General features: G+C 38.6%; 1 protein-coding gene across 1 annotated transcript; it reads left to right on the forward strand.

The window, feature by feature from the left end:
* Positions 1-403: 403 nt before the first annotated feature.
* Positions 404-18,613, forward strand: LOC121650396 (ras-related protein Rap-2a). Its single transcript, XM_042001888.1, has 2 exons — positions 404-1,462; positions 16,910-18,613. The coding sequence occupies exons 1-2, from the start codon at positions 1,149-1,151 to the stop codon at positions 17,145-17,147; spliced, it is 552 nt and encodes a 183-aa protein (XP_041857822.1). The 5' UTR covers positions 404-1,148; the 3' UTR covers positions 17,148-18,613.
* Positions 18,614-21,525: the final 2,912 nt, after the last annotated feature.

Genomic DNA, 21,525 nt, shown 5'->3' on the forward strand with positions numbered 1-21,525 from the left:
ATTCTGATGTTTTAAGAGAGTTGTGTTTTATTATAGCTAAAAATCACTACAAAGTAATTAACATCCATCTGCCAGGGAGATGTAATGTGTTTGCATTGCAGCATGTATTTTGAGGGATCGATGAGTGATTTTCGATCTCTCGTGATTATGGAGTTAAGCAGCTTTCAAACAACATTCTCAAATTTAGCCGGCGGCTACAAAATGCAGCGTTACCATAGCAACAGCATCCGGCGCATTTTCCTCCTCTTGGATACACATCCTCGAGCCGCCTTTATGATTGGACGAGCTCTCTTTGGATGTCACTGGGGCAACCGAATGATGGGAATTTTAACACATGAACGGAAATGTCACCTCTGAATTTTACTGGCTCCCTCAGTGTGGCTCCTATTCAACCACGAGTGAGGTGTACAACGCACGAAGACGGCCATTGGACTGTTTGTGTGTCCATCCGATGAGGGAGGACCACTTTTTTTTCCCCAGTAGTCTTTTTTTTTTTTTTTCCCCTGCTTTGGTACGGGAGCCGAGCGGGGACCGGCTTGTTACGCAGCGGCCGTGGGTCTCCACCCGAGAGTATGGCGGCTGGAATTGCACTGGACAGCGGGGGAGAAACGGAGACATGCCAGAGATGGTGAAAAAGAAACAAAGAGATGCAAGTTCTTTAATTCAATGTCGCTGTAGGTTTAGTTCGTGCTGTTATTTTTCTTGGTCGGGGTGCAGCTTGAAAGATTGCGCCCGCAGTTCATTCTCGGGCTACAAAGCCAGCGTTTTTCCAGCGTCCTCGATGGAGCAAGTTTGTTTTTTTATGATGCATAGAGACGGGTGAGCCAGGCAGATGAAACCCCGCACGGTCCTCTTCATCGGGCGATATTTTCTTCCTCCCTGTGCACATTTCTGGACAACTGCAGTCCTCGGATGCTCGTGTAGCTGTCAGTGTCTGGCCTGCAATGGGGAATTTCTACAATGAAATCCATCTTGGGGCTCCGAGTCTTTGTGCTCTGCCATAGCTGAGCAACGGCGAGCAAAGATAGTGTTATTGACAACTCGTTCAAAATGGGACACGAATGGTGAATGTGATACGTGCGGGAGCATTTTGAATTCATTTCAATGACGCGCGGAGTTTGATACCTTACGACTTTATTAAATCCACAATGCGCGAGTATAAAGTGGTGGTCCTGGGCAGCGGTGGGGTCGGGAAATCCGCCCTCACTGTGCAGTTTGTCACCGGGACGTTTATTGAGAAGTACGACCCCACCATAGAGGATTTTTACCGCAAAGAGATCGAGGTGGACTCTTCGCCATCTGTGCTGGAGATCCTTGACACCGCTGGTACCGAGCAGTTCGCCTCCATGCGGGACCTGTACATCAAAAACGGTCAAGGATTCATATTGGTCTACAGCCTCGTCAACCAGCAAAGCTTCCAGGACATAAAGCCGATGAGAGATCAGATCATAAGAGTGAAAAGGTTGGTGAATTGCAGCACAACAGAACAGTTGTGTTCATAATTTTAATTGTGAATGTTGAATATAATTTGTCACATATCATGGCCTTATGAGGGCCCTGTAGTTTCAGGATGGGTTTAGGCCTGGTCTGGTGCTTGGATGAAGATGCTCCACATCTTCAAGACAGGTTACAAAACACCACATACTTTTTTCTGTTTCTCACCTACAGCTGATTTAGCCAGGAAAATTCCCTCACACTGTTGTCTTTGCCAAACATGAAGTGTGTTAAGTTCTCAAGACTTTTTATGTTTAACTTTAGACAACAGTGCTGATCCAAAAGACAGTACTAAATATTGTTTGTGATGTGCTAGGCAGCTTTTGTGTGAGTCTGAACGTCCACGTTGCCGGATGCTGCAACCCCTATGAAATACTCTGCCGGGAATACCCAAGATTCACTGCAACAGAAGCTCTGCAGAGAGCTTTACAGAAGCATGCCATTCAGCGGTGAACTGTTGAGGAAAGTGCATGCTATAGTGTTCCGCAAAGGAAAGCCCATGTTTTTTATTTACAAGCTGCACAATCTCCAGGAAGAGCAGCACAGTTGAAAGTGAAGTGTCTCTGGCACTGTTACACAGATTATCCAGATATGAGGTCACCAGAGTGAGCTGCTTACTGATGTCTGCTAGATGATGGTGTTATTGTTGCTCCTAACCAACCTAGACCCATGCATTGCATAGACATAGTCCATTGTATGCTCACTTACTGACACTGCATGATGTAATAAAACCAACTGAGAGCTTATATGTGCAGTGTCATAGATGCAGCTGCTCAAATAATCATTGATGGATCTGTTAGATCAAGTTTGTGCCAGTGTGTTGGCCGCATGCACTGAGCTGTGACTTTGTGGGCTCATCAGTCACTGTAGGTGTCAGCAGATGTATTACAGCCAGTCAAAGTAGTTCAAATCAGACGCTTACAGCTCATACTATTTACTTGTAACACTAATTGCTTAGTGTATGGAGAGCGCTGCCAAATCGTGGTTTGGGATTGTGTTTTTGGTGTCTATTGTGATGCTTCTGCCAAAATCTTATCCATTCTGCCTCCCTAACATGAAGCAAAACAAACAAGCTTTGAGCTTCTGTTACTTAATTTGATTTGGACTTTAGCAACTGTACACCCAAAACAATTCTGTCATTACGTTGCCCTCCTTGAAAGAATGGGGTTAGCATGTTTCCCCAACATGTGAGTTGGAAATGGGAAGAGGTATGTTCAGTCTGCAGCATGTGAGTGTGTGTTTAAGTGTAAATGTGTACGTGCATGCTCACACAGCAGATGCAGCTAGGCTGTTATGTGATTTCACACCTCACACTGAGTTTGGTGCTATCTTCAAATATCACAGTAGAATTTATTTTCTGGAGCAAAAACATCACACTCCACACATTCTTCCCACACAACAGTTCATTTCAGACCCCCATGCTTTATCGAGGCTTAGACAGTAAAACTTAAATATTTTTTTCTTTTGAAAAATTTCAGGTCATGTTTAGTCTTTCCTGCAGTTATTAAGCTTTGACCCACATTCTGCATGATATTCTCTTTGAGCTGAGATTGTTTATTGCAGCAGTATACATAGTTTCTGTTCAGCTGTGCAGAAAGAATTAGCAAAATGAGGTTTACAGACAACAGCATCTGTCTCAACATGATGCAGTTTAGAATCGGGAAGGACTTACCGGACTTTTATCTTTTTTATTTATTTTTTTACTTTCCTTTACAGATTGCTTTTACAGATTTTAAAAACATAGAAACAGGTTTATTAAAAGCTTGACTATAGTTTTATATGGCAAATTCTTGTCCTGGGAATCTGCTTTTTATTTAAAATATATAGTTCATGAGGGACCTTATCTAACTACAAGAAATGCATTTATGTTTTTGCAGCACTTTGGACAGTCTTTCACTTTAAATCACTCACATCAGGGCTATGTGGGAACAAAAAGAAGTGTCCCATTATTGAAAGGCAAAGGTGAATTGAAGTATTATATACATTGTTTTAAAGCCTGATTAGTCACCTTTACAACAAGGTATAACGTACAAGGTTCATCCTTCTGTGGAATGAGAAACATGGCTAAATGTGTGATAAATGCCCCCCAAAATGTGCAAAAAACCACCTGCAATTTTCTCCACTCACACAACTGGAGGGGGTTGCTACCTAAACGTTTCACTGTGTTGTTCATTCACTGCACAATCCTTACAAGTTATACCTTACTGTAATGTTTACTAAACTGGCTTTATAACAGCGTGTCATACAACAACAGTTGGCAATTATTAAAGGGGTAAAAAAAATTAACAAAACCCAAATGTCCTTACTTTTGGTGCTATGTTTAGTCAGATAGCCCAACAATAAGAGTGGTGAAAGATGTGAAACAATAAGAAACATAAAAGCATGTCAACAAACTGCAGAACTGAGCTGAGATGTTGTAGCATTGATATTTTTTTCATGAGTGTTGACATATACTTTTGAAAAAAGTTCATTGAATTGTTATCTCATTAAAAAAGAAAAGCAAAAAGAACAGGAAATGTCAGACTCAAAGTCCCCCAAACAGCGCTGCGTTGTTTGGTCACAGCATCAAACCTGCCCTAAATTATGTAAAAAGTTATAAAAACGTGGTAGATTATAGTGAAAAACTGTTACAACGGGTGGGAGAAAATGCAAGAGAAAATGAAATGCTGCTCAAACAAATAAATCGAGTTGTCTCATTAATGGGGAGTACAGGACTCCCAGCTGGTAAATCTGTACAAAAATAATGAAGCTCTCAAACTCTTGCTTGATTTAAAAGCAAATTCATTCATTTATTAGACCTTAAGGGCAAATTACACCATGTCTTGGATGTACGTAGAGAAAAACTTCCCCACAGGAGATGAAAACTTCAGTGTAGCAAAACAAACACCCGCCACTATCTGACTTGGAGAAAACATTTATATACAACCAACCACATTCTCCAAATATCACAGACACATAAATGCCACACATATTTAAAATAATTGCAATCTCCATTGCATGAAATCAAAGTGACTCTAGTACAAAACAGTAAACCCTGCATTATAGAGGACTAGAAAACAGCACTAACTATATGCAAAGCATTCCTTTACACCAATTTCTAGAAATTGACTTTCTTTGTTTTTGAGACTGAGGAAGAAAACATGTGAACAATGTAACATGTATCAGCATCAGTGCTACAATTGTTTGAGTTATAATGAAAACAACAAAAACAGTGAGTCTGATTAACAAACAACGTTACGTAGCTTTTCCTTGTAGCTGGAAGTAGCTAATGATATCTGTCCTGAGATGCAACAAGTTCTGGCCTGTTCCCAGCTGGTGAAAGAGAACTGTGGGAAATGTTGGAAATTCCCAGCAGTGGTAGGGAAACACAAAGACATGAAAAAGAGACACTCTGAAAATTGTGGGAAATGAGTGAAGTAATCAGACACAGGGGATTTTTTTCCTTTTACATCCCGCAGCCGGAGACTGCTGTAATGGTTTCTGGTGGCAGTGTTAAGATTTTTCTCTCCAGCTGTATGAGAAGTGACTGTGAGTAAGCCTCAGCGGTGGGATTGTTCTTGTATTTTGCCCCTTTGTCACTCCTCACTGCCAAAACACTGATGACCCGTCACGACCAAATTGGCATTGGCTCAGGTCAGAGGCGCTGTTGTGTGTCGCTCTCACTCTGAACCCTGTCAGCATCTATCAGTGCCTGCTGATAGCAGCACGGTAAAGCTTGTGATTACACCCTGGACGACCTGTGTCCTCCAGGGACCTCATTGCTCCTCACTTCAGCTGCAGCGATACGTTCTGATTGGTGGCTTAACAGGCCGTAGTCGAAGACAGCGTGGAAGACAGAGGTGAAACAAGGTACTATAATAAACTATGCTGTTAGCGCTGCTGTTCTGCAGTCATGCTGCTGCAGCTGGAGCATCTGCAAATGACTGTTCTGTCCTCTTTGCACGATTGTGCATTACTCTGTGTATTTTCTCATTTTAATAATGTGCCAAGGAATGCAAACTATGATGATGTTTTTTCAGAGCTTGTTCATGTGACAAGTTGTTGAAAGGATTAAGAGTGGAAAGAGCAGCAGTTGCTGTCTTTGTCTTTTGTGCCAACTGAACGAACAAGCAGAGCTAAAGGTCAGTAATGATTACTTAACAGTTGACCTGGTATTTAGACACTGTGTCAAAGGCCCACTAGCAGTGGGTTGTTGCTCAAACCCCGCTCTGAAATATTTCTTTCAAACATCAACAAGTATTTTTCCACTCCCCATCGAGTCACTACTTCAGCAAACAAGAGTGTAAACACACGTTAAGGGTGTGAGCAAATAACAGTTTAGCAATATACAGTATGTAGCACAACTGTAGAGATGATAATGTTTACCACTTGAAATTAATATTGATCACGATTTTCCACATCACAAACCATCCTGATGATGGTCTGTTGATTTTTTTTTCCCCACTATCACCTTAGTGAGGCTGGGATTTGTGGGAATATTAAATCTGCTCCAGACGTTCATATACTGCTAAGAATATATGAAACATCATTTCTCAACATCAACTTCAGCATGCTACTACTTACACTGGACATTGTGAGTAAGTCTGTTTTGCACAAGCTTGGCACTTGTTGCTGCAGGCTCTTGTCTTGTTTAGGATTGGCTCATTGGGTAGCTATAACAAGCACGTTAGTAAAAAGTTATGTTACTCATCCAAACCAGTGAACTTTGATAAGTAAGAATATTCAACTGAAAGTAGCCATAACGAATTAAGCAGCACAGATAAAACAGCTCAAAAGAAGGTTTATCATCCAGTTGCACACAACTGAACCATACTCGGTAACCATAAAAGACCGTTTCGGTAGGAAATGTAAACATCCCTCGCTCTCAGCTGCCTGGGGCCACAACACAGCAGGGGATGAACAGCCAGGCCAGCAGCAGGCTGACACATTCTCCAGCACGCTGACGCTCTGTGTTATATCATATGGTACATTACATTACAGCTCATACTGTTTCCCTCACCACATGGATGGTCCCCAAACCTTCAAAGGAGAATGCAAACCTCCAGGGGGAAATGATTCTTCTCAGTAATAATAGTTGTGCTTTATGAACCATCTCGGGCTTTTCTGCACTTAAACTTCTGCGGATTAAAGCTAAAGGTAGAGATAATGTCATAAACTGTATGTTTCTGTTTATTTTGTATTTATTTGGTTGGTATTTAAAGGTGCTCCATTAATTTATTAGTGCTCCGTTTAAAGAGTTTTTAAACCCCAAGTAGGGACCCCACCTCAGTAATCCTGAAAACACTTCCATTAATGACATTATACTAATCTCTACAAAAAGGTGTTCTTACGAATATAATATGCAGAATCTGGGGAAAAGGGATAATGTTTGGCCCTAGCAGCTTTCTGTTCTGTTTCCGTTAAGAGTTTACTTCTGTATTTATCATCACATTGACACAGGCTTTGTTTGTGTGCATATATACAACATGTGTTGGCCAAAACTTAAAAACCAACTAATCAAACTTTTCTTTTTATTAGTTTTTTTTATGTTTTTTATTTGCATTTAAACAATAACTTATCTGTCCAGATGTTCATGGAATAAAACATTATGGCCCAGATATTTGTTACCAGGCCTAAAACATTGGCCACTTCTCCCAGAGGCTAAGGTCATCAGATAATATGTAATTTGTCTCGTTTTTAAAATTGGCAGAGTACTCCTTTAACTAAAATGTTTTGTCAAACATACAATCTATATGCAGAATCCCTAGACCAGAGTCAATATATTTGCTTCCACAAGCTGTCTGGGTTTCATGTGTAGTTCATTTGTTGTCTGATTGGTATTGATCAATTACATTTGAGCAGGGGGTTAATTACATGCAGGAAAACACAAACACTTGAGAAGAGAACTAGTGGAGATGAAAATTTAGTGTTGTTGAATGTTTGTGCTGTAACATAATAACTGGTGCTTAAAAGAAAAAGTAGCGGCCTTGTGTATCAGCAAAGAATCCCATATGGAGTGACGTCACTTATTTACATTGTGCCGTGTAAATAACTGACTGTGCAAGATGACAGTTTAAACAGAGGAGGTCAGAGTCAACTCCATGAGTGCACAGAGGTCCTGCAGCTGCAAAACAAGCCAAATCTTCATCCCTTCATCACCCTGCTAGGCATTTTGTACGAGGTGTTTGTGCTGAAATGCTGTTTGGTGTTCATCGGATGTACTGTAATGCTGTATATTATGATTATTAAAGTTTAGTTTGTTCAGGTGCAGCTTTGCTAACAAAACTGTGCTTCCATGTTATTTATAAGAGAAGAAGCTTTCTTTGTTGAGTGTTTTACTAAGTTAAAGTTGTGAACCTTAATGGGAAAATTGAGGCCTTTAAAGTCTGAGATGTAGCTCTTGGAGGTTTTTGTCGTTTCTCTAAGGATTGGGTGACCTTAGACTGAACTTCCTGGGATGTTACATTCCTGAGAAAAATAACAAATGTCTTGAATTGGACTCAAGTCAAAATTAACTCACAAATTTGATGATTTCAAATCCTTACCTTGAATTTGTTTTTAACATGTTATCAATTGAAACTTTTCTTGAAGTTAGGCCAAGCCTTGACTCAGATGCATTAAATCCAGTCCAAGGATTAAAAAAAGGTAACACATCAATTCATCTCCTCAGTCAGCTGATAGCAATTCAGTTCACATTTCTCAGACCCACAACACCATCTAAACTTTTTTTTTAATTTATGTCCTGTACCCATGTTTTACTTAAAAGGAGTATATTACTCTGCTGTTACAAGTGAACATCATTTGAACATCATTTTATTTAAATAATGACCTATTTAGGACTCAAAACTCAAACATTTTTGACATGTGGCTTTGGTCTCTCTGGTCCTAACAAGACTTTGTTTGGGAATTGTAAAAAAGTTCTTCTATTTTTCCACCTATGGACATGTATGTTATTTGTGCATCAATTGGTGACCCCAGAAGACCTAAAACATTGGCAAACATCCCCCAGAGACAAAGTCTCAAAGCAGTCTTGATCTCGCAGCTTGGTTGGTGATAGATATGTCAGCTGACTATAAAGATTCAGTATTATAAAGTGAAGCGGACTCTCATGGATAATAACAATGAAATGGATCATGAAAACGATGAGGCAACAAAGCTGTCAGGGTACAACATTTTAATAGGTTTTTATAAAATCCCCAATCATACATGGAGTCAATATACAGTATATCTCTGCAATCACCATAAAATTCCCTGAGGAGGGAAAACAGGCAGCTGTAAAAATGTTTTATGCATTCTAAGAAAAATGGGTAAAGTCTGCAAATTCATCAGTATATGCTCAGAGGTATGTTGGTCCAAAAACTGAATCTTTTCATCTCTTCTCAACTGTGGACCAGTAAGATGGCCAAAGCTACGCAGTCATGTAAAAAGTACAACCACTTTCAATTTGAAGGTTTTATGTTATGGGAACTTTAGTAAAAATAATCTGGTGCTTTACAGGCATTGTTGTGTGCTCAACTGTTTGAAGGTCGTCCCACAACATTTCAATCACGTTGAGGTCTGGATTTGGTTCATTGCATTGTAGACTTGCTGCTGGGGATAGTTGTCCCATTGCTTAAAATAATTCCTACTAAGTTCTAGCTGTCAAGCCCAAATTACCATCCTTCCACCACCATGCTTAACAGTTGATATGAGTGTTTGTGTGGACATGTTTTTGTCTGGCCACTTTATTATGGTCAAACATCCCCATTTTGGTCTTGTCTATCCAAAGAACACTTTCAGAAGTCTTGTGGTTGGTTCATTTGCAGCTTTATTAGCCTTGGCTGTGCTTTCATGTTCTTTTTAGCCAGAAGAAGCTTTTCATGACAGCTCTTTCAAACAAGGTATACTTTTTTCAGTCTTTTTCTAACTGTAGGCAAGGCAGTTTATTTGTATAGCACATTTCATATACAGGATAATTGAAAGTGCTTTACATAAAACAAAGGCATTACAGATATTTAGAAATAGTAAAAGGCATCAATACATAATCACAATAAAATAATAAATTACATTAAAATGATTAAAAGCAAGATAAATTTAAAAAGTTAACATGCAGATTTCATGCATAGGCGCATGAGAAAAGAAATGTTTTTAACCTGGATTTAAAAATGTCTACATTTGGTGAAAGTTTAATCTCCACTGGCAGTTTGTTCCACTTGTTTGCAGCAAAACAGCTAAAACGCTGCTTCTCCGTGTTTAGTCTGGACTCTGGTATGGACTAGTTGACCAGAGTCAAATCACAGATGTATTCTGGGCCTAAACCATTCTGGAATTTGTAAACAATCAGAAGGGTTTTAATATCTATTCTGTGACTGACAGGAAGCCAGTGTAAAGATTTCAAAACTGGTGTGATGTGTTCAGATCTCTTAGTCCTGGTTAAAACTCCAGCAGCAGCGTTCTGGATGAGCTGCAGATGTTTAATGCTCTTTTTAGGAAGTCCTGTTAAAAGACCATTACAGTAATCCAGCCTATTGGAGATGAATGCATGGATGAGTTTTCTTGGTCTTTCTGGGAGACTAAACTTTTAATTCTGCTGATGTTTCTGAGCTGGTAAAAAGCTTCTTAGCGACAGCTTTGACATAGCTGCTGAAAGTCAGGTCTGAGTCTATCAACACTCCAAGGTCACGAACTTGGTCGGTGATTTTAAGAGCCCGAGTCTCCAGGTCTTTATCAATGCTGACCCTCTTCTCTTTGCTACCAAACAGAACAATCTCAGTTTTGTCTTCATTTAATTGTAGAAAATTATCCCTCATCCAGGTGTTTATTTCCTCCAGACACTGACACAATAAGTCTATTGGGCTGCAGTCGTCTGGTGACTGAGACACATACACTTGTGTATCATCTGCATAACTTTGATAATCAATGCTATAGTTCTGTAATATTTGACCCAAAGGGAGCATATACAAGTTGAACAGAAGAGGTCCAAGGACTGACCCCTGGGGGACTCCACAAGTCATGGCCACTCGCTCGGATTCATAGCTGCCGATCGTAACAAAATAACTCCGGCCTTCTAAACAGGACCTGAACCAGTTAAGGACCGCTCCAGAAAGTCCAACCCAGTTTTCCAGCCTGTGCAATAGCATTCTGTGATCTACAGTATTAAACGCAGCACTGAGATCCAGCAGAACCAGGACTGATACTTGACCAGAATCGGTATTCAACCTAATGTCATTTAACACTTTGACCAGAGCTGTTTCAGTGCTGTGATGAGGTCGGAAGTCGGACTGAAATTTATCAAGATTTCCACTTTCATTTAAAAAGTCATTAAGCTGGTGAAAAACAACTTTCTCAGTAATCTTGGAAATAAAAGAGAGGTTAGAGACAGGTCTATAGTTGTTCATTATAGAGGCGTTTAGGGTCCTTTTCTTTTGGAGTGGACCATGATGAACTTTAAAATTTAACTTATCTGAAGCCTCTAGAGTCTTGTATATAGCTCTTGGGTTATTTTGTGATTCCTCTGACCATAGTTGCAGTTTCTCTAAGCATTGTGTCACCTTGGGGTGAACCTGCTGGGATGTCCACCAACTGTCTTGAATGTTTTACACTTGTGGGTAATTTTCCTTACTGTAGAATTATGGACTTCAAAATTGTTTGGAAATGGCCAACTGACGGACAGCAACATATAGTTCTTTAAGATCATTGCTGATGTCGTTCCTCCTTCAAACTAGCAAACTACTAAAACCTCACATTTTACAGAGATGCTCACACTTGCTTATAATCACTTAATCAAGTAAATGTGATTAGCAGCACCTGGCTGCTACTCCCATTCTCCTTATGAGAGAGGTAAGGGTGTACTTAATTTTTCAAACACACCACAGTCTTGTATGAAATATAAAACAAACTCAAACACAAGTCATTTTTAACATTAACATATTTTTAGAAATAAATAAATAAAAAGTAATATAACAGTTGCTTAAAAATTAAATCTATGCTGCATGTTGAGCGTCCATGTTTCTACTACTCTTAATTATATATATTCTTATGTACATGTTTTCTTAGTTTTTTTGCAGGCATTGTCACTGTCTCTTTGTTAAGTGAATTGTGCGTGTGTGTGGTTAGCGTTCTGGGTATGGACGCCTGCGGTAACCAAGGAAACGGGGCTGTGGACACTTTCCTGAAAAAAGAACTGTTGTCTTGCGTCTAGGGGTTATTGCTTTGTGGACAGAGAATCATGAGGGTTTCACAAAGGGAGCAAAGGAACCCTCACCCCGCGAGTGACGATATTTACAACCGACTTCACAGAAAAACAAGCCCAACAAGCGGATTTGACAACACTGCTGATGTCGTGCTGCATCACCGCTGAAAACAGGAAGAAGCTCACAGCTGCTGGGCGAAATTTATTAATTTAGCTGTTTACCGAGTAACGCACTTAGGGCCCAATAACTGAGTTACTTTATTTAAACAGTAATGCATTAAGTAATGCATATTAGATACTGACAAAAGTAACAGCATTACAGTAACGTGTTACTTGTAAGGTGTTACTACCCAACACTGGTTAAGACAAAGTGATTCTATGACTGAAACTATATTTTGTGTTATAAAAAACTGATTATTTTGTATTATTATAAATTTTTGTAAATCAGACTCAGTCTGAGCAAATGTTCAGTAAAAATTGTACTTTGCTTTTCAGATTTTTCAGTCTTGTACTTGGTTATGAGTGGAATTTGTGTCAGACAGCATTATTACCTTCAGGGAGCTGGTAGTGTGCCAGCAGCATTGCTGTTGTACAGCAGATTCAAGGATAAATGTGCACTCTGTCAACTTCAGTGCCCATTTCTCTTGATCAGTTTGGCATGTCTTGGCCAATGTGTTCCATTAAGTAAAAATGAATTGGGGAATGTAAAGAATTAGTTTTCATAACCTTCAGAAAATCCCAAAGAGGACGTCAGAAGTATCGCTGCCAGTGCTTTTTGGCTCTAGTCAATGGTTATTTGAAGAAAATGTTTTATCCTTGTCAAGTATTACTAATGAAATCTTAATGAGACAGAGCAGAAACGTGGATGAGGATTTTCAGGATGCCCAGCATACCCTCTGTACAGCCCTCCCCCATCTTAACGCTGTCGGGCAGAGTTAAACCCAGAGGCGCTCTTGCAGCCAGGTTCCACTGTCCATCAGCAAGGCTTGTGTGAGATGATCTGCTTCATGAATTATAGATAAGATGTGTCTGAGCGAGCTTGAATGGATGTTTGCAGTCAGAGTTTTCCAATGGCTCTTGGCATTAGGCTCAAGGCTAAAGTGTGACTTTTTCTTTGTGTTCTTTGTGTCAGAGTACAAACACAACTAGGCTCAGTTATTCATTTGTCATTTATACTCGTAGTGTGTAAAGGTGGAGTTTTCCTAAATAGAAATATATATTTGCATATATACAGTGTGTGTGCAGTCATATATATATATATATATATATATATATATATATGACTGCAAGTTTCACAAGAGAACACGCAGTAGGTTTATTTGTGCCCAAAATACAGAAGTATGATGATAAAAGTGTTGTTAATAAAAGTATATTTATTCACATTTCAGCTTAATCATGTGTTTGTGCTTGGATTTTTAAACAAAACCCTGATATTAAATAAATATACGATTTTTGACAAATAATCAGAATTATTAAAAAAAAATACCAATATGCTCATAATGTAACATAATTACTTATAAACTGCAAACATCCAGCATTTATAAATCCCCTGAAACTCATCTTTTTTTTAGCTACTGTGATGTTTTCAATCAAGAAATGCACATAACTTAATTCGCTGCCGGCTCAGGAAATCATGCAACAACTATTACTTTCTCTTGATAGGGCTTGTTGAGCAAAGGTTCGAATCTTGAGCTAATTTTACTAGTAAATTAGTTGTAGCTGTAAGTAGCAAAAGCACACTGCTGCACAGGCAATCCATGCAATTATGCTTGAAAGTGCAAGTCATGAATGATTGAAACTAAAATTTTCAATAATGTCCTAATTAAGTTTTTTTTAGTGCTATCTTAATATTTTTTTCTAAAACTGAAAAGTGAAGTGAAAATTGTGCAGACCGCTTAGCAGTTAGAGCCTACTGTGAGTGAAATTTTCAGGGGTCACCGACATCTGTGTGGGAACTCTGTGATATTTAGACATTTGTCATAAAAGCAGCGCTTGGAAATTCAGCAGAAATATTTCTGTTTGGACAAACCATCTGAAAATGATGATGCCGGTGTTGTTTCACTAGTAAATGAATTATTTTATGAGCTTTTTTAAATGTGATTTTTTTTTTCTGGTGTTTTTACTAAGGTATTATATTTAAATGAATATGATGATTACTGTTTTGTCTTGTTTTATCTTTTAGGATTCATTGATCTTAAACTACACCCTTTGTTTTTGTAATATAGATTATCGTGAAATTTGTGTTTTTAATTTTCATAAAAATCATCAAATCCACAAGTAGATCTCAGCTGCTGCCCTTGTTATGGTGTTTTTAAGTTAAGTTAGAATACTTTGGGGCAGGAGTTTTAGAACTTTGAAACAACATGTGATGGAAAATTATATGTAAGATGGTCAGTTTGCCACACACTTTCCCTCTATGAGAGATTTTACCTAAAACCACACACTTGTGGAGAAAAATGGTCCCATTACTCCAACTTAAAACAGAGCCACCTGTGGGTTTCTGTGAAATGGGGCACAGCTTTGAAAATAAAGCTTTTGCTTTTCAATCTCCTCACCCAGAGCTGTGTGGGGGTTATTTTCAGTGAAGGTGTGGAAGGGAATTTAAGATTCCAGGCAAATACAACCTACCATCAACCAGATGTGGTCAAGTTATTCTCAGGAAAATTACAGCCTTGCTGTTCTTGGTCACAACAGGAACGCAGCAAATGAGAAATGGGCACTGTGCACTAAACCTTAAAACTGATAAGCATAAGATGTAGTTTCCCATTCAAGTTGCCTCCAAGCTGAAAGAGGAAGCTGTGTCATGCTTTTGGTCACACACTGACCCACCTCTGAGTTCGGCTCTTAATTCTTTGGTAGTTCCTCTCGGTTGGTGGGCTGACCCTGGGATACTTGAGATTAAAGTTCACTACATAATGTATTCATGAGTAGATCAAAGACGTTCAAGCTCATTTAACTGAACTTCTGTGAGACACTCGAACTACTTGACCTGGAATACGATCAAAGCTGTTGCTAGTTTCCTCATCTCTCCAGTATTAGACATTTTCATGTTTGCAGTTATTAAAGGAAACAAGTAAGAGGGTTTTTCTTTCTGTGAATAATTTAGCAATATTTTTCATTGTGCAAGACCAGAAAGGGAAAATCCCAATGATGCTGTTTAGTGTTTGGGTTAGTTTTTACTGTGTTGCACTTTAACACACATTTGAACTCAAACAATGGGTCCAACAGATGGAAAGTGTCCTCTGACTGCTTTTTGTCCAGCCAAAGATGAAAGAAATACTGTGGCAACCTGTTGTTTAAAGGATCTAAATACACATCATTTGTTGCCTTCAATGTATTTGTGCATTTTTAAAGCCTCTGATGTGTACAAACTGCTTCAGAGACTGATTCAAATCTGATGTAGTGATTACATCTGTGAAACTACGTCTCATCTGCTCTTGTTTTTTAAATAAATGCAGTGCAGCAACCTATCTAATTTAACTGCCCGTCTTCTCTGGCTGTCCTCAGTCCAGTTCCACAGTGACATGTTTGTATTTTGCAACATGGCAACAAGTTCAGAGCTCAAAGGATTATGGCCACTTCCTCCCATCTGGGGTCATGGCTCTACTGTCCATTTCCTGTATTCTTGTGGGTCAGGCTTAAAATTTGTGCACTAGGCTGAATGCCTGGAGGTTTGATGTTACTGCTTCACAGCAAGAGGATGCCACTGTGGCTCTTGACATTAAAAAGCTTCCTGTCACAGTCAAAGACCACATATTTACTAAAGTAGGAACACTTTCAAAGAGATACCTTTCTGCTTGGACCTTCTGCTTACTGCATTTTGCCCCAGCACGTTTTTTAGTTGTAGCAGGTCAATGCACTAAACTAAGGTGATGATCATCACTGATTTTGCACCTATTCACAAGATCAAAATGACTTAGGGGTGAAGCAAATACTGTTGATCTCATGGATCCTCTTGTCACACTGCAGCATCTTCCTGGGAAACTCACAAGTACACCGACTGCTGAGCAATCTAACCTGCCACACTGCAAAAAACTGCTCAGGAACAGGATAAAGAGTCTAGGCTTTGACCCAAACACCAAAATCCCCAGATACCACATACAATCCATGAGGATTCACCACACAGCTCACAGGACCTAAAGCTTCCACTCCCAGTTGCCAACATCCTGGTGCCAGATGCCACAGGACTCCTGCAGAGTTAATGTCCCAAAAGATCAGGGCTGTTTTATAGAAGGAACATTTGTAAAGTTATAATCAGACAGAGTTCGTCTTGACATGCTTCAAGTTAGCTGTATGTGGTCAAAAACAAAAGTTCTGGACCTTTACTTGAGTTAGTCTCTCCTACTGATTCTCCTACTTTTAATTTCAAAGCATCTATAATCTTGTGTTTTATAATACAATTTTTGCCCTTGTGCATTAAGTGGCCATACAGTACGTTTACAAGAAGTAAAAGTACAATAATAATTTGTTCAGTGGAAAATTTTCATGTCTACCTCGCTCATGTGGGGGTTCTCTCCAAGTTCTCTGCCTTCTTTCCACAGTCTAAAAACATGCATGTTAGGTTAATTGGCTGTTTTTAAACTGGTCTTAGGAATGAGAGTGAATAGTTGTTTGTCTCATTTCTCTCTATATTGGCCTGGTGATGAACTGGCAACCTGTCCAGGTCTCACTCGATGGGGGATAAAATCCAGCCCCCCTTGTGTGGATAGAAAATCATTTCAATTTAAGATTAAATTATACGACCATATATAAATTCATATAAAAATGTGGTGTGTGGAGGTGAGATTTCCATTCATACCTATGCCTCGAGTGTCTGTACTGTAGCTGTGGAGTGACTATATGGGTGATGTTATAATTCATTTAAATAACTTTGACTTTCTTCATCACAGATGAAGGGTGTGACTATATCTCAGAGATAAATCAGCCACTCAGTCAGGATACATCTCTGCCTGTTGCCCAGATCATTAGAGTTGATAAACACAAACATTTGCTGTTTTCTCCTAAAGTAATTCTGCTGGATGATCTGCTGGTCATAGTTCATCATGAAACTGACCAGTGGAATTTATAAGATATTAGATATTTAAAAGTTATGATAGAGACTAGTTAGGGCTTCATTTACCACCTTTTCTTGTATTAAGGTCTTAAATAGTTTTCTATCTCTTTAGAGTATTAGAAACTAATCACTCAGATTCTCAAACATACAAATTTAAGGTTTTTTTTTCATGTGCTTTTGAAATTCTGATGGGGGTCTTTGTGTGTCCTTAGGTATGAGAAGGTTCCGGTGATCCTGGTGGGGAACAAAGTGGACCTGGAAAGCGAGAGGGAGGTATCATCCGGGGAAGGTCAGGCCCTGGCAGAGGAGTGGGGCTGCCCATTCATGGAGACCTCGGCCAAGAGCAAAACCATGGTAGATGAACTGTTTGCTGAGATCGTTCGGCAGATGGACTACGCCGCCCAGCCAGACAAGGATGACCCCTGCTGCTCCTCGTGCAATATACAATAGCCCTTGGGGCCTCCGAGAGCAGGCTTGGAAAAAAGTCTACTGAAAGGAAGCTCTGATGACTCGCAGCAGAAAGATATACACTTAGACACCCACACGCACATACCAATTAAACTGAAGATAAATTTGTGGTTGAACAGAATGGATTTTAACTCAGTGAAGCATTAAAGTTGCAGTGACATGATAATTAATAACAACATGTGAGTAATGCACACGTTTTGAATGAGGAATGCCAGGAATTTGCCACAAGAGAAATTGAGAAATGACAAAAAGGAACATGCCTTCGCCTTATGTTACTCTCTTTTATTGTCTTTATCTTTTAGGTTGTAGGGGAGAGAAATCATCAGCAAAGACTCACAGATTGGGATCTTTACTGTCTGCTTTGTTAAGGAGTAACAGATTTAGTTTTTTTCGTTGATTTTTATTTTACACAGAAAACTGAGATGCATTTCTTGTTTCCATGACTATTGCAGGTCACCAGTGCACAAAAACCCAATAAAGGTTTTTCTGAAAAGCTGTTGTTTCACACATTTAGGAGTATTTGAGTTAAAGTATCTTGGGTTTTTCCTCCTGTTTAGTTTCTGTAGTGATCAGTGGGAGGTTTTCTACTCACCACAGGGCTGAACCAAAGAGGTGACCTGAAGACACCTCCATTTTCTTTCTTTTTTTTTTCTTTAGTTGTTTAAAGTAGGAATGAAGAGAAAATGGATAGGTCAGTGTCTTTATTGAAACATTGGTGCAGTCATTCCTTTTCCATTTACCCCCTTTAGGATATAATAGTAAGCTTAGCCAAGTCTTTCACATATCGTGTGATGTTTTGTTCTCCTTTTTCGGAGACTCAAACAGCAGATTGCTGAGTAGTAATATAAGTAAATGCTTCACCCTGATGGGATACAGAGTATTTTTTAGTGTTTAAATCTCTTCTCTACAGACCATCTCCTCAAACCCTTTCAGAAATGGGTGATATTGAAGGTGAAGAGACCAAGATTTGTCACTTAATATCTTCTTTTCCTCTGGAATTGATATGAAATGTGGCACTTAAAAGTTTCACCATTCTGATGCCGTTTATCTGCTCAGAGTATTCTAATCCATAGTGACAAATAGTAACCAGGCAGATGATGATGATAATGGTTGTGTAAATATTTTGTATTGAAGGTGCCAGCTCGTTTGAAGACACTGACTCAACACACGTGGAACTGTCAACTGTATGCATGGCTAGTAAAATTAAAAGGACTCTCATTGTTTGAGATGACTATAGGCTGTGGAAAAATTCAAACACATACCGGTCTGGATCTGGACACTGTTCGAACTGTACATCTATGTTGCCACGGGAGCTAGACTTTCCCCGTGTAACCATTTTCATTGTTGATTTTCTATTTTTTTATGTGACCATTTACTCTTTATCCCTCTATGAATGGTGACACTGTTACATTTGACACCTGAACAATAAAAGTGCGTTCAACACTCGAGTGCAGCTGCCAGGCTTCAGTGAAATGAGGTGAATGGATAGATGCCTTTTAAAGGAAGGTGTTTGGGTGTTTTGCTAATACTTTGCATGTTTTCTTCTTTGCTTTTTTTGACAGGTTTACACAAGAACATTTTTTTTTATTTGCCTTTATGGTCTTAAGCTTTAGCAGGTCTAGTTCTCTCTTGCATATAAAAAGTAAGGAGTTTAAAGTTACTATAAGATTAAATTGTTCCCTTATGTTTACAGCATAATGCTAAAATAATCATTAGAGTGCATGCCTTGCATTGTTCTTGGAGGACTGTTGGAACTACCTGATTATTCTCAGGCAAACTCCAAAGTTAAGATCTTTTCCTTTAATTCACAAGGCAAATCTATTATTATTTCAAATGTATATCGCTGACATTGTTTCATATATATCAGAGATATAGGATTTTCCTGGTGATTGGTGATCCATCTGAAACTATACATCAACAGAATGAAAACATCTTCGGTGCTGGGGGAGGTTTTTAGATACTTTTAAGTATAATCAGGAATCATGTACAATGAGATATTTAACTCCAGGTAAGTCTTACATCAGCTCGCATAATATTCTAAATAAATTTAAATACATTTATTTAATTATTACCTCCAAACTGGGACGCATCCGCTCCACAGTGTCAGTTCTGAGCAAGAAGTTTCCTGTCTGAACCTCGGCTGAGGCCTCTGTGTGGAGTGTGCAATTTCTTCCCCCGTATGCATGGATTCTCTCCGGGCTTCATCCAACAGTTCAAAAATATGTGTTAGGTTAACTGGTGTTCTTGGGTGTGAGTGTGTGTTTGCTTGTCTTTATGTCTTGGCCCTGTAATGGACTGGCGACCCGACCAATGTATCCTGCTTCGTCCTTTATAGCTGCTGGGGCAGAATACAGCCCCACCTGCACAGGAATAAGTGGGTATAGACAATAGATTGGCAGATAGATTATAGATTGTTCATATAATGGTCGACTAATATCAACTTAGAAGATGTACATATGAATGTAGGTTTATTTTACCTAAACGTTGACTGTTGCTCAGTCTCTATTCATGATGTTTTTTGGATTAATAGAAGAGGTGCATTACAATAGTCTGTGTCCTATATTTTACTATTGTAAAATTAGTTTGACTCAAATTTCTTATAGTAAGACAGTTCAATCCACTGCGGTGTTTGTCAGTTGTATTTTTGAGGTATTGTTTAATAGCAGCAATGTTAACCAGAATGTATTTAACTCAAAAGTAGGATAATTTACATAATCCCCAAAGGAATAATGAACTCTTAAATTAGAAGAAAAATAAACAATATATAATTAAATGTACTTCTTGCAAAAAAGAAGTGAAGACTGTTACGTAAGCATTTAAAAAATATGTTTCTATACTTTTTATATAATAGAAAATAGTGTTTTTGTTTTGTTTTGTTGTTTTTAGTTTGTTTTGTTTGCTTGTTTTTTAACAAACTCATTTGGGGTGTCAGTTAATATGCATAAGCCATATTTTGGCTCTTTTGGTTTAACAGCTACATTTGACAACACCCTAAAAATGTGTTAGCCAATTTGTAAAAATAAATAAATAAATAGGCTTCTTAAATCAACAATACAGTTCATGGAATCTTCTGGATCATCTAAATATGACATGCACCATATTTATTGAAGACTGCTTGAAATAAAAGCTAATAGGACTCATAAGCAACCCACCCCCCACCCCTCGAGGGCCAGAAGCAGCCCATTAACTATCTTGATATGCTCAAATGCAAGAGTCATTAAGTCTTCTTTGCCAGTGACAAATGGCTCATATTAAGGTCAGGAATTTTTACGGATGGACCATATGGAATGATAGGACTGACACAAAAATAGAATATTAAAAAAAAATAATAAATTAGAAAATATAAACAAATACAAAAATAAAAAGTATTTTTATATATTCACATTTCAATTTCTTTTTTCTTTTTATTTATTTATTTTTATCATTATTTCCTATATTTCCTTATTTTTTCCCTATTTATTTCCGTATTCTTTTACAGATTTATTCTTTTTTGTGGCACTCTTTTCATTCCATAGAACTAGCCTTAGGATGATATTTCTAATGTCACATTTCTCATCAGAGCAAACATTAGAATATTGTGTCACAAGATTCAGGTCAAAGCCGAAATGTTAAATGTCAAGAGAGCGCCACTATGTTCAAAAGACTTCAAAATGTTTATTTTGACTAAGCATGTTAACGATGCTGCAAACTTGTCATTGATAGAAAAAGAAAAGCTCTTACAAAGTTCTTAGAGGAAGAAAGAATGTTCTGCAAAAGGTTATCATGCCAATTTGTGTAAAAGTTCAAAATAATTCACTGCATAAATCTGGCTAATCTCATTAATGGCCTTGCAAACGTCAGTCATAGTCTGTTCCCAGTTAATTAAAAACTGTTCTCAGCTACACAAATAATAGAAATCCCATTATTAAACCACAAGAATCCAAGTCCAAACAAAACACAACTGCAAAAGTGGTTTCAACTCCACTGAATACATCATGTAAATTAAAAATGTACAGTTCCAAGAAGCTGTGCTCTTCTCAGCACGAAGCAAACTACTGTCCAGTCAGACATCCCCTGCTATGAGCGCATTTCTAGCCAAATGAAAGACTTTTCAGTAATTTCACACGAATCCCTGACACACATTTAGATGATGTAAGATTACAACTAGACACTGAAACAGAAATGCTTTGGGATTAAATTTAGATTGTTGTGTTATGGGTTAGTAGCCGACATCTGAACCGCAATGAGAAGAGAGGACACTTCAAAAAGCCTGCACATTCTCATTGAGGCTAATGTGATACACCTAGCATGTCACAGAGACTTGTGAAAAGTCGATAAACAAATCCAACCTGACGTCATGGCCAAGACTGGATTCAATCCC

Source organism: Melanotaenia boesemani, chromosome 12 (assembly GCF_017639745.1).
Source record: "Melanotaenia boesemani isolate fMelBoe1 chromosome 12, fMelBoe1.pri, whole genome shotgun sequence".
Lineage (NCBI taxonomy): Eukaryota > Metazoa > Chordata > Actinopteri > Atheriniformes > Melanotaeniidae > Melanotaenia > Melanotaenia boesemani.